The following is a 13,993-nucleotide window of genomic DNA, read 5'->3' as shown; positions in this document are numbered from 1 at the left end:
GTCCCCTGGCTACAATCCCATGTATTTACATGAAAATGTTTTTTAATACATATTGTCCCATAAGAAAAAATGTAAAATAAATCTCGAATCTCAATCTCACATGTTGATTAATAATAATATCAAAGCGATTCAAGGGTAGATCTCTTGTTAATAACGCTGTCCTTGATTTATTGTCATTCTGTCCTAATTTTTTAGTCTGAAATCCCAACATTCCAACACAATTCTTCATTCCGATACAAATGTTTAAAGCAGAAGTTTGAGGTTGCAGTAATTATTCTCTTAAATATCAGAAGCTCTCTCTAAGACATGCTGCTTTTGTTCAAAGGCTGCTGTAATTATAGACATTGTAATGATTGAAATAAGTTTTGAAAAGATACTGCAGTTTTTAAGTCTAAACAAAGCTTTTTTTGTAGGTGTATGCATAAAGACAAACATGGGTTTGTTTTTTATCTGCAGGGCTGAATGTCGGCTGCTTTTATGCCATTTCCACCCTGTTAAACAGGATGATCATTGAACATTATCCTGTAAGTATTATTCTTTTTTTTTTTAATATTTATTTTGTATTTGTTTTATATTTCATGAGAATATCTCAGTGTGAACACACTGTATTTAGGGCTTCTTTTGTGTAAATACTAAAAGTGCAGTGAGGATGACCTTGACACAGATAACACGAGTCTGTCTCAGGGATTCTTATGTCTTACTGCTTTTGTGCTCCAGCAACATACTTTCCCATACTTTCATGTGTGGTCTGGAAACTTGCCTTATCAGAGTTTGTTTCTCCTAGAATGAAGAAGTGAATGCTGGGAGAATTGGTCTAACCATAGTCGTTGCAGGCATGGTGGGTTCGCTGCTCTGTGGCCTTTGGCTGGACAAGACTAAAACATACAAGTAAAACACTCCTCAGAACACTGACTGACTGTGCAAAGCATTATTTCACTGGAATCCAACATCCCACGATTATATTGTAGGTTTGTGATCTTCTGCTTCCTGTGCTGCAGAGAAAATGACAATGATGATGACGATGATGAGAAACACTGACCCTTGCTCTTGTCTGTGTTGCGCTTTTAAACACCGACTTTGCGTGAATGTCTCTGAAAATCCTCCCTCACAGATAGATGTGCGAGCAAACGAAGGCTTCGGTTGGCTGAGAATGAGCGTTTTTTCCTGTGACGTCCATCTCCGTTCATCTGAACTGACAGGAACTGTTTTAATGATTCTCCAGGTCTCAGCGCAGGCCTTTGTCCTCACATTCAAACATGGAAATCAGTCATGAGATTGTCACTGTCTGATCAATGATTCTTTTAAGTCAAATCAACTGCAGGTTCTCAAAGTGAGGTACACAAATTGTCATAGGGCAGACATAGGCAACTGGCGGCCCAGGTGCCACATACGGCCCTTGGTCTAATTTTATGCGGCCTCCAAATTAAACATACAAAATGACAGAAAAATACTTAAAACAAAAGTAAGAATGCACAAAGAAATACAAAGACTTACAACATTGCAGGAAAATACAGTAAAAGACAAGAAAAACACAGGAAATACAACAACAAAAATTATATCAAAAATGACAGAAAATGAAACTAAAAGTACACAAAAGATAAAAAAAACACAAAACTACTCCCCAAACCGACAGTACTAACAAACAAGCAAAATGACAGCAGAAACACACAAACATTACTCCAAAATACGCAAACTGACAACACAAATAGACATTATGACTGCAAAAAACATATGTTACAGGAAAAATACACAAAAGGACAACAGAAATGCACAAAAAGCACACAAGATAACTTTAAAAACTCTTTGTTGATCGGTCATTATTTTAAATGTTGACATGAATGTTGATAATGTGGCCCTTGGATCAAACAAACACATTTTTGTGGCCCCCGCTGTGTGGAACCTCTGTCATAGGGGGTTACAATTCTGTTTTCCATTACCCATGTTCAATTACAATTCAATTACGATTACAGTGACTATCATTTTTTCCAATTATGATTAAATTACAATTATTTTTTATCCTCTGAAAGTCAATTACAATTACGATCTCAATTACTTAAGTTCAATTACTATTAATAACAATTACTGAGCCTTTAATATTAAATACCCTAATAAAAGATGACCTTCCTCTTGCGTTAGCTTTCTGTTAGCATCTCTTATGATAACGGGTCCTAAATCAGCTGTAAAATACACAAAAAACACATTTATTTCCAATCTATTGGTTACCTTGTTGTTTTAAATGGTAAAATGTGGGAAAGCTTGATATGAAACATATTTTAATCATTCTTAAATACATATGTGTAGAACTGTATATAGAACTGTAACATGGTTCCCCAGTTCCCCCAGCAAGAGATTTAAATTACAATTATAATTATGCCATAATTGTAATTAATTATCAATTATGCGATTACAATTATGATTGACCCCGACAGGTACATGAGTAAAAATTAAGAATTGGAAACTAGAATATAAATCGTCCAGCAGTCAATTACACATTGGCCCTCTAGTGGTGACAGAGAAACAATCCTATTAAAATAGCTCAAATATGACAAGAAATATTGCTTTACCCTAGCCAAACCATAGAGTGTAAAGCCAGACGTGCTGTCATGACTTAGATGCCCTCTGTTCCACCACATACTTGTGTGAAAGTGGATTATCAGCTTTGACAAAGATGAAAATAAAATACAAAACAAGAGTTATGTGAATCCTCTCAAGTTGTAGCGAGTCGTATTTCACAGTTTCTTTTATATACAGTATTATTGGTATATGTTTAATTAACAAATGTTTGGCAGATCCCCCCCCCCCCCCGAGACAAATTTCCCTGTAGGACTACATTGTATCTGACATTACATTGTTATGTTTTCTAAGTGTGCAGGACATACAAAGTTTGAGAACCACTGCTGTCGCATGAATACTGTTGTATATATAGAATAAGAAGCCATCAGATTCCTTACACGTCACAGTGGGGCTTCCTTATCCAAACAAAATATTCAGAGCTTCACACTCTTGCCGGGAAAAATAAAACAGACTTTATCAACAAAACATTTTTGCAACATTATGTACGCGTGGTTGTACCAGAGACAAACACGGCTGGAGATCAATAAATATTTCACCTCTTTACACCACAACAGTAATGTAAAATATATGCTAGGAAATAACACAGTGTTGACTTAACCTGAATAGCACTGTTTGTTAAAATTAAAGGTAAATAATCAGATAGATTTTTATTAATAATAATAATAATAATAATAATAATAATTATTATTATTATTATTATTATTCATTTTAAAGCACCTTTCACGCCACCCAAAGACACTTTACAATAAAAACAGAATAATAAGAACAGTGCAATACATTAAAAGCAGTAAAATACAAAGAAGAAAAAATATGCATGGATATACATACTGTATACAGTATGTGTTAATAATAATTTAATGTTCTCACTGTGCATAAAAGAGGATTTTCTTGTGCTGATCAGGTTTGGCATGTAATTTGCAAACATAAGCTTTCTCACAAGACGCTGAAAATTAAACCTGAATGTATAGATTACATAAGATTAGTTTGGATTTGAGTTCTTATGTGCTAACGTGTGGATGCATGTGATTTTATATCACTCTTTTCAGGGATTTCCTGGCTCACGTTTGTCGCTCCTCTCCCTCCACAGACAGACCACTCTAGCCGTGTACATCCTCTCTCTGATTTCTATGCTGGTTTACTCCTTCACCCTCAACCTGGGACACCTTTGGGTGGTGTTTGTCATGGCTGGAGTTTTAGGGTAGGTGACCATTAGCAACAGAACATCCACGGCTGTACCGTAATGAGATGTAATAACCATGAAAATATTACGACATTCTACTCCTGCTGAGGATTAAACATGACATTTTTCTCCTTCACGTGTACAGTCACTTAATGCATCCATGCAATTATTTATTTTTTTTGCTATTTATGGTAAGCTGATAAGTAGTTTCCATAGTGATCTTGTGAAATGCAGACAGAGTGCGCAGTGCACACTCTACTGCACAATAATATAGATTAGTGCAAGGCCCAGAGGCCAAATCCCATCATGTCGTGTAAATTACAAAACAATGTATTTGTTGATCCCCATAATATTTGCAGCGCTCACACTTTCCCCTACTTTTATCACAACTCCTGCAGTGATGTTTAATCATTCAATTATTCCCCAAATTTTCTCCCAAATAAATACAATTTGCTGATAAACTCTTAAATTTAAAAAGGAAGATGCTGCAGGCACCGATATCAGTCACTTATTGGTTAAACATAAACATAATGTTTGTTTGTTTCTTTAAAGGTGCAGTCCGCAACTCTCAGATCTCTCTCTTCCCCTCCCGCCGTGCTGCTCTTTTGCCCTGCCTCCAAACTTTCCAAAGTCCCTCTCTCAGAGGAGCTAACAAGCTAAAGTTAGTCCGACAGCAACATAAGAGTAATATAACATGCTCTGTTAAAAGCATATTACTGCAGCGTTTCTCTCTCTCAATGTGCACAAACCTCAACAGCGGCCCACAGGGAGGCTGCAGCGCGCACACAATCAACACATGCACTACAGAGTTCTAGTGTAACAATTACAAATCAAACATAATGTAAATCAAGCAGCAGTAATTACCTTTCAAACAGAAAAGTTTCTAATTCCATCTTCTACTCCTCCAGACCATGCACTGTAAAAAAGACGGCGCTGGAAAGGGGCGGGGACTGTGAGCAACAGCTGTCTGACACCCCATCAAACACAACCTTGCTCGGTCGCGGTGCAGGGGGGCTCAATGAGCCTGTTTTTTTCACACAAACTACTAGTTTGATGTAAATCTGTCCTTACATAGTGACAGCTTTAGCAAATATGACAAAAAGTCACTTATATGTGCAATAATCTCTATCAGCGCCACTTTATTATTCTATTTGTATTTATTCTTTTTTCCAAATTGTTATAACTCCATATGTTTGCTTTTACTCATTGTACATAAGATGCCTCTTTTTACTATTAACTGTCTGCACTTTTCTGGTCTATTCTGCACACCCTGAGTGATCTTGCCAAATGTAACAAGTAAATTTCTCCATTGTGAGAATAATGAAGGATATCTTATCTTATCTTATCTTGCAGACTGCACCTTTAATGTTGTGTTTGACTTTCTGCCTGGGTTTCTGTTTGTCTGCAGCTTTTTCATGACTGGATATCTGCCTCTGGGCTTTGAGTTTGCAGTGGAACTCACCTACCCAGAATCAGAGGGGACGTCCTCAGGGCTGCTGAATTGTTCGGCTCAGGTCAGCGCCGCTGGGAAAAAACATTCAATGCAGAGTTTGGTTAAAATAATGAAATGTTTCTCCTGTTTTTTTTTTTTTTTGTTTTTTTCAGCTATTTGGAATAATTTTCACCATCTCTCAAGGAAAGATCATTGACAAATGGGGAACTTTGGCTGGAAACATCTTCCTGTGTATTTTCCTGGGGATTGGATTAGTGATGACAGGTGAGACAAACCTACAGCTCACAACAAGTGGATCATAAGCATGTTTTTAACACTAAACTGAAATGCAATTAAAGTAAGAACTGCTTTAGTAATTTAGCTAGAATACCTTCACAAACCTAAAGCTTTTGATGCAATTAGCCTTAATACCTTTATAACGGTAAATGGTGCCCTCTTGTGCCTGATTTAGGTATCTACAGTATGTAACAGACTATACTTATATTGAGGTAGTACTTAAAATCGGTTTCCTCCTTTAATGCCACAAACAGGAGGTTCAGAATTTTTAGCTAAAATAATTATTTCTGTATTTCTTTTTACAATAATCAAGTTTAATTAATGTCCCAAGTTAACCTGCAAGAGTTTTTTTTATTGTGACCATGCTGTAAAACATTCTTTGTATGGAGATAATTTTTCTTCTTTATTATTATCCCCCGCCACAAAGTGTGGAAGGGGGATATAGGTTTGAGCTCCGCCCGTCCGTCTGTCCGTGCGCCCGTCCGTCCGAGTTAAAGGGGACAGTTTTTCCCAAAAACGTTTAAGATAGGATAACCAAATTTGGTGTGTGAATTCAGGGTATCAACACCTAGATGGAGTTCAAAAATGAGAAGCGCGCAATTATTTTTCTGTAGTTATTGCCCTTGTTCCATTTTTTTAGTGTTCAAGGTATCGTCAATGGGGACAGCTTTTCTCAGAAATCGTTTAAGATAAGATAACTAAATTCGGTGTGTGGCTTCAGGGTATCAATACCTTGATGGAGTTCAAAAATGAGAAGCGTGCAATTATTTTTTCCGGAGTTATTGTCCTTGTTTCATTTTTTTTTTTACTCTGTTTGAGGTATCTTCAAAGGGGACAGCTTTTCTCAGAAACCCTTGAAGATAGGATAACCACATTCGGTGTGTGGCTTCAGGGTATCAATACCTTGATGGAGTTTGAAAATGAAAAGCTTCTTTAAAAATGTTTAAGATAGTCAGTCATTTTATATTCTGATGTGATAATGTTTTCTTATGTACACATCTAAGTTAGATTTAGGACATTTAGGAAAAGGTTGTGCGTTATAATGAGAACCAGTCTGGCGGGGGATGTTGATGACTGTCTTATTATTATTTCATCTTCATATTTTTTTAGTCAGATTTGACCAACCTGCTGTACCCCAAGGTTCAGAATACTTACTTTTAGCAGGGTCGCTCTAGTGGCCCCTGGTGAGGAGGAGGCTAAGGAAGTGCTCACAGCCTCTGTTTTTACCTTTGCTTGTTACTATAGCAACTTCCCCTGTCGTATAAGCCAGCTTTCTCATGCTGAAGAGATACAGTCACTTCTATTAAATCAATCCATCCAATCAGAAATAACGATACTAAATGTAGTTAGCATATTCTTTATTGCAGAGTTTTTCAACCTTGGGGTCATGAGCCCATGTAGGGTCGCCCAGAATTCAAATGGGGTCGCCTATAATATCTAGTAATTGATTTAAAAATAAAAAATACTGATTAAAATGATATTTTTGTAATTTCTTAAATTATTCTTCTTTCTCAAATTAAAACACCACACAATATCTCAACCACTATATTGTCACTTCCTCAAATGTAAATTTAGTAAAAAAAAGAAAAGAAAAAAAACAACAGTATAAAAACGAAATAATAATAAAATTATATGTATATTTTTTTTATAATTTTTAAAACAATAAAAGAAATTTAAATTAAAACACCACAAACAATCTCCAACAACTGTACTCTATATTTTCACTTACTCATATATCAAATCAAATAAAAGTTCTTCTTCCATATAATCCTGTTCACAATGTCAACATTATAATTGACAGTCAGACCGAGTTTTATTATACATGCCCCTTTTTGTTCAACAAAAGAATGTCCAAGTGACTTTTTTACATTATAACAGGTACAACATTATGAAATTAATTTTGTTTGTTACAGATGTCAATAGTTTAACATATGTTTAAAGTACAGATGTCTGCTGTTTTCAATGAGCAACTCTTTATACATACGTTTAATTTTAACAATATAAATCTAGTTTAGAAAAACAAAAAAAATATATGAGCTGATGCATCTGGTCACTGTAGTGGTACTCATAACACTATATGAAAACATGATCAAAAATAATAATAAAAAAAAAAGTCTCTGGGGTCACCAGAAATTTGTGATATCAAAATGGGGTCACGACCCAAAAAAGGTTGGGAACCACTGTTTTATTGATGTAGCAGTATTACTGTTTTCCCCACACTGCAGCTCTTTACTCTGCCTCGTGTCGCCCACAGGATTTATCCAGTCCGACCTGCGACGTCAGAAGGCAAACACACGGATGGAGCATGAGACCCAAAATGTAAGTTTAAATGTGTGTTGAACGAGAGCAAAGGTGAGACGGAGAGACGCTCTCACCCCTGCTCTGATTTGATTGGCTCTCTGCTGGCTGCATCTCTGACTGAATGCAATGCTGCTGTGCTGCATGGGTGGAAACTTCTCACTCACTGACAAAACAAACTTTCAATCAACGCCTTTCTCTGTCTGACAGCTCTGCAGCTCACGCTCAGCTCAGCTTGCATGTTTGCTAAGTCAAGGTTTAAGTCTGAACTTTAAACAACATTCATGTGTGCAGTTGACAGCTGTCAAACAACTTTTGCGCAGTTATCTCTCGTCACCTTTTTACGAAAAAAACACTACATTTAAAAAAAACACCATTTTTTGCCCTTTTCATGCATGCCATACAACCCAAAGTGTTTTACATTAAAAGAACAAGAATAAAAGTCCCATCATTCAAAACCCCAGCATTAAAAATAAAGCAAAGCTAAATGAGAAAGCAATTTCAGAAGTTAATAAAACATTTAAAAAGACAAATACAAAGATTAAGTGGTGTGGATATGTGTGGAAAGACCAGAATGTGTTTAATTAGAAAACGTAGATGGATTCATGCTGCATGAATAATGAAATTCAATCAAAATAAAAGCACAGCCACCCACTTTTTTGGTAGTTAGTTACGTATTGAGACAACCTACTTTAAGGTACCATGTCACATAAAATCAGAAACTCTCCTTTCATACTGTGTGTGCTGCTGCTGCTCACTTCTTGCCTGGTTTAAGATGTGTTCGGAACTGCATGTGGTGCCTTCTTCTAATTTTACCAGCATTAATGAAGCTGAAATGATAAACACCAGCAAACCCTGCACACCCATTCAAGTGAAACCTAATTATAAAGCCATTAAATGCAGTTTTTGGCCCACAGAGAGGAATTAACGCACATGAGCTAAAATATTACACATATTGTGATAGATTCAAAGAAGCACTCAACCATCAGACAGTGTAGGTGGGTGTGCAGGTGTTTCTGGGGGTGCAGGTCATGTGCATGAAGGTGAAGGTGAAGATGGAGGTTGAGGTGAATCTCAGGGGTCGGACTCCTCCCACATACCGTATATCGTTCCAGCCTGCAGACTCCATGTTGTCTGTGCAGGATTACGGAGCCACAGTGTGCGGCAGCACTTGGCGGCGGCTGTCATGACACAAACCCTCACAACTCCCCTCAAACTAAAACACACTCCTGCCAAAGGTAGGGACACACACACTGTGTGAAGCGTCGCACAATGACACCAACAACGAGGGCTAATAAAAGATCAAGGAAAATGTAGAAGTCATTGAAGTCTGAGGGCAGTGATTGGCTCTATGGAGTCAGTAAGAAGGGTTGCCAGTTTGGGCGATTTCAGGAATTTTAAACTTCATTCTATGGGATGGTTTCTGTTGCAGGAAATTTTCCTGAATTTTTAAACATTTTTCTAATGGGAGGATCATCAGTTGAATTTCAGCATCACATTCATTTCAGCTAAAATACTTGACCTGGTTTTAACTTTTAATCAAATGTATCCACAATTAGATGTGCCCTACAGTTTGAAAACCACTGAATTTACCCCTTGGTCTGATTGTGTGTTCATTATATTGTAAATGACACCTGAGGTTAAACTAATAGTTAGCAATCATTAGTGTGCTTTTGTTTATTTTAGGGTTGACTGTTTGTTGGGGAGGATTTATAAGAAAGTTACTCATTCCCAATGTAGAAGCTTTTGAAGACTTTCGTTTCAAAATATCTGTACAAATTAAATTGATGCTCTATTTTCTTAAGTCCGTTCAGTTTTGTGACCTTTTATTTTATTTTTGTTTATTTATTTCGAGCAATTTAATACAAACAGAAAAAGCTTTAGTAGTATGTGTACATACATTTTTTCCATTTTCAGCCTACATGGCTAATGACATGATATGTATTAACATAAACATTGTAGATACGTTTTCAGAACTTATGTTCCTGACATTTTCAACTTTACATAAATTAATTAATATTATATATACACACACACACACACGCAAGGCTGATATACATTCATACTTCCACAAAATCACAATAAACATGTTGGATCTTATCGCTCGTCCTCAGCTCTACACTTTGAGGAAATAGATTTGGTTTTTACATTGATTTAAATATATTAAAAAATGTTTTGCATTGCTTTGTGTACCTTTGACATCTGCGTTTTCTCGATCTGTTGAACGTCTTGTTGCAGCAAACAAAGTCGGACATTGGAGGAGGAGGCATCTAACCACCTCAAATCGTCAAGGGGCGGTGACTTCTGAGAGGAAGCCGTGTTTACTTGATGCATTGAGCACGTGTAGAAAATGAAGCGTCAACATATCAATGAGCTGCTGAGATGAACGTGCGCACAAATGCCAAACATTCATGTTGTGGTGCTTTAAAGATGGACCTACACCTCGAGTACTGTATAAAGGGGATCACTGGTTCTCTACACGCACACTTGTTTTTACATTCCCTCACTGTCTTTAGTATGACTTCAGTTTTGTCCTTTTAAAATGATTGAATGTGTTCTTTCTGTGCAATGCAGCTGTTTTAGTGACTTAGGGGTCAGTGTATGTTTTGGTCATTGAAAAATGTATTTAAAAATACATTTTCTGTGCAAAATCTCCTCACATGTTTTGCTGCCACTTTGGTGCAATATACAGTATTTGCAGCGATTTCTACAGATGATAAGCTTTGTTTTGCTATTTCTAAAATGATTTCGGTGTACGGTCCCAAAGACATTTTAAACAGCAAGGAAAATATAAAGATAATGCATATATTTTAGCGCCAGAAAAACCGCAGCTTCCTCATAAATGTGCTCTTATTTTGAAAAGAACAACTTCCGATCTTACCATAATGACAAAAACAAGTGTTTTTTTTTCTGTTTTTTGGTTTTAGAAACAAAAATTGAATTTTTAAACGTTTGTTCATCCCTTCGTGACCCTGATAAATTTTTATTTTAGTTTTTCAATTTCAAAACAAAAATAAAATAACCAATAGTTTTTTGTTTTTCGATTTCCTTTTCTGAACGGAAAATTCAATGACAAAAATAACAGGCAGGCTAAACCCTTTTACTGACTTTCCTCCACTTTTTAAGAATATTTTTAAAAAAAAAGCAACATTTCAATTTCAGCTCCTTTAGTGTTGTGGATGAATACTTGTCTTTAGATTTGCTAAAGTAATTTTATCTTTTCATTCACAAGTGTTCCATTTTTAGATTGTGTCACTTTAAATCACAGACTGTGATGTGTTTACCTGGTTTTTGGACACTCGCTTCTGAAGAAATTGTAACTCCAGCTGTGCACGTATCTTAAAGATTGTATAAAATAAATTATTTTCTGTATTTTTATTTGTGTATTGCTCAATTTGATACAGACAATAATAGAAAATAAATGGTACATTTAGATCTCATGTTCTTCTGGGCTAAAACGCAGCACATCGTCCCCAATATTATCAGTTATCAACCGCTGTGCATTCAGTTCCTTTTCTTCTGTCGCACTCCAACTTCCTCCTGCGTCTCTGGGAAACACTGGTATCCAATAAGCATAGCAATAATGGAGAAACCTGTGGAAAACATATACAGGTACTGTTAAAACTTCTCCCAAAGCAATACTTTTAAAACGTTTTAGTCCAGAATATGAAAAGAAACTGTGGTAAATGCTCCTAAAAAACACATCGGTTTAATGCTAATGTGTAAAACTCAAGGCCCGAGGGCCAAATCCGGCCTTTTAGAGCATCCAATTTGGTCCAAAATAGAAATTAAAATGACAAAAAACCATTAATTAATACCTGACTCCATTTCATATCTCAATTAGTTCAAAGGAACTCTAATTTTTCCAAAACCCTGCATTTTTTCTTAAAATATTTCACACAAATTCCCCAAATATAATAAAAATTGGTCACAAAATGAATTTAATTTAAAAGAGAAGGTCCTACAAGGACTGATATGTCATTTATTGCTTGGATATTGTCATTGCCTTACATACTTTAAATATAACTTATATGTAGAAGTGCAAACTAGGGCACGTTAGTGTTCAAATTGCTCATTATCACGCCAAAAATATGCAGCCCATTTGGAATGAAACAGCTCCGTATTCAGCCCCTAGGTGAAAATAAGTTTGACACCCCTGGTTTAAAGAATCAAACAACATTATTTGTGTAAAACAAGAATAAAAAAAGAAAAGCAGATTAGCTCAGAAAAGTCATTCTTGTTTAATCACCTGGAGAGGAACTAGCACATATTTTCTACATTGATGGATCAGTGCAGGTTTCTGCTGAATGTCATATTATTCAAGTGGTCTAGACTAGAAAGACATTTCAATCAGAATGTGATTTGTCCTTACTTGCCACGATGAGAGGTGCCATGACTCCGATAGTCAGTGGCGCACTTTTGTAGATAAAGGCCTCAGACAGAAAGTGGCCCAATGCCAACACAAACGTCCATAAGGTGATGTGATACAGCCTGCAGGAGCCCATGGGACCGACTGTTAGATGTTTGATACAATGAATGAAAGCAAAAGCAACACCGGGGAAACAAAAACCATTCCTTACGTTCTGTTGTGGATATCAACGGCACAAGCACAGCGGATGATGGACGACAGCAACGTCCAAATGCCAAATGTTCGAGCTTGAAGGCCGTTTACTGAGTAAACAAGTGGATATGGAAGAAAAAAAAGAAGAACATGAATAGACTCTAAAGTTGTTATAAATACAAATATGGGTTTGGGAAAAAATGCTAGACGCGCCCTGGCCTGATACAACGTTTTCACTCCAGATAGAACACTGATATTACAGCCTTGAATAATGGCCAATACCAATAATAGCATGAATCAATTATACATTTAATACTTATTTTATAGCATAGAATGTTGGAAAAGGCTTCATTAAGTGATATTACTCAAACAGAGAACAATAGTCTGCAAAAGTAGGTATGAGAAAAACGGACCCATTTATTGTTAACCAATGAATTACATCAATTTAAATTTTAAACACAAAAATATTCTACAATTAAATGAAAATATTAAAAAAATGAAAAGACTAAAAAGACCTCAATAAATCAAATAACAACACTTATATATACTGTATATATACATATAATGGGGATTTCAAACACAGGCCGATATAATCCAATACTATTTTCTTTTGCTGATATCGGACATGTATAATATCTGATATCCATATTAGAGCGAGACACCTTTAAAAAATGCGTGGACTATCTTCCACATTATAGTTTCCACTTACATCAAAAGCTTTTAGTTTTAGGGGTTAGGATTCATTTCTGTTTTAGTCACTTTACATTTTGAGAAAAAAAATAATAATTAGCCACTAGTTGTAAAAAACTAGATCTGATGAATTTGCCTTTTTTTCTTTTCTTTTTTTTAAAAAATTATATATTTATTTATTTTTTCAGAATTTGGGCTTGTAACCGGAGGGTTGCAGGTTCAAATCCACTGTGGGACCTTAAGCAAGTCCCCTAGACCTAATTGCTTCCAGGACTCTCTTGAAAAAGATATTATTAATATCAATGACACTTTCTTGGTTAAATAAAGGTAAAAATAAAAAATAATAATAATACAAAAAAAAAAAAAAAAAAATAACCAGAAGGAAACACACAGATGACCCAAAGAGACACCCGAAAAATAGTGCAATGAAGGATATAAATAAACACTACAATAATAGAGGCTATATATAAATATAAATAGATTTAAAAAAAATAAATAGAAATTAAAAAGTATAAAATAAAATAATACATATTTATAGATACAACTACTTTAAAGGAATGTATCGCGGTTCACAGACATATTTGCAAAGACTGGAGGTAAATTGTCTTTGACAGCTCAGTTGTCATCCTCACCAAACTCCGGTGAGCCCGTGTAGAGCTTCTCCGACAGGAAGCTGTGATCCCTGAAGCTCTGCACCGTGTTTCCCATCGCGATGACGGACACCATCACCAGCCAGCTCCGCAGGACGTTCAGGAAGCGACTCATTCCCTCAATCTGTACGAAAGAAAGGTCTGTCATTGCACGACAATGTCTAAAGACCGTCAAACGGAAGGTCGAAGCTTCAGTGATCTACATGTGATTACCTTTCAGCATCAAAAAACACTGCGACAGGTACATATTTCTGACAAGCACGCAGGTAAACACGACATCTGTACCATGGGTCACCAATGGAACTGGCCCC

At 36.0% G+C, this 13,993-nt stretch overlaps 2 protein-coding genes across 7 annotated transcripts in view; one reads left to right on the top strand and one right to left on the bottom strand.

The window, feature by feature from the left end:
• flvcr2a (FLVCR choline and putative heme transporter 2a) overlaps nucleotides 1–11,159 on the top strand; it is a 26,122-nt gene extending 14,963 nt beyond the window's left edge. For 5 of the 6 annotated variants that reach the window (XM_028438056.1, XM_028438051.1, XM_028438053.1 and 2 more), the window contains 8 exons: nucleotides 457–524; nucleotides 785–888; nucleotides 3,662–3,772; nucleotides 5,163–5,268; nucleotides 5,360–5,471; nucleotides 7,738–7,802; nucleotides 8,924–9,019; nucleotides 10,020–11,159. In XM_028438056.1, coding sequence (XP_028293857.1) covers nucleotides 457–524; nucleotides 785–888; nucleotides 3,662–3,772; nucleotides 5,163–5,268; nucleotides 5,360–5,471; nucleotides 7,738–7,802; nucleotides 8,924–8,971 — 614 coding nt within the window. In that variant the 3' untranslated portion in view covers nucleotides 8,972–9,019; nucleotides 10,020–11,159. The remainder of the gene's footprint in view (nucleotides 1–456; nucleotides 525–784; nucleotides 889–3,661; nucleotides 3,773–5,162; nucleotides 5,269–5,359; nucleotides 5,472–7,737; nucleotides 7,803–8,923; nucleotides 9,020–10,019) is intronic. The other variant, XM_028438054.1, reaches the window with a different exon arrangement.
• Nucleotides 11,142–13,993, bottom strand: erg28 (ergosterol biosynthesis 28 homolog). The gene is made up of 5 exons (XM_028438095.1): nucleotides 13,896–13,993; nucleotides 13,665–13,806; nucleotides 12,362–12,452; nucleotides 12,154–12,272; nucleotides 11,142–11,374 (listed from the first exon to the last, which is right to left on the bottom strand). The coding sequence occupies exons 2-5, from the start codon at nucleotides 13,795–13,797 to the stop codon at nucleotides 11,286–11,288; spliced, it is 432 nt and encodes a 143-aa protein (XP_028293896.1). The 5' UTR covers nucleotides 13,798–13,806; nucleotides 13,896–13,993; the 3' UTR covers nucleotides 11,142–11,285.

This window comes from Gouania willdenowi, chromosome 22, assembly GCF_900634775.1.
Source record: "Gouania willdenowi chromosome 22, fGouWil2.1, whole genome shotgun sequence".
NCBI classification, from domain to species: Eukaryota; Metazoa; Chordata; class Actinopteri; order Blenniiformes; family Gobiesocidae; genus Gouania; species Gouania willdenowi.
This window is presented reverse-complemented; position numbering and strand designations above follow the sequence as displayed.

Bases quoted from the DNA above. Each gene is read 5' to 3' on its own strand.
- erg28 (XM_028438095.1), bottom strand. From the start codon at position 13,797: ATGAGTCGCTTCCTGAACGTCCTGCGGAGCTGGCTGGTGATGGTGTCC. The intron at 12,453-13,664 runs GTGAGGATGACA...TTGTTTACTCAG, and splicing joins CACGGGCTCACCGGAGTTTG to TAAACGGCCTTCAAGCTCGA. The intron at 11,375-12,153 runs GTAAGGACAAAT...TGTTTTCCACAG, and splicing joins GGCACCTCTCATCGTGGCAA to GTTTCTCCATTATTGCTATG.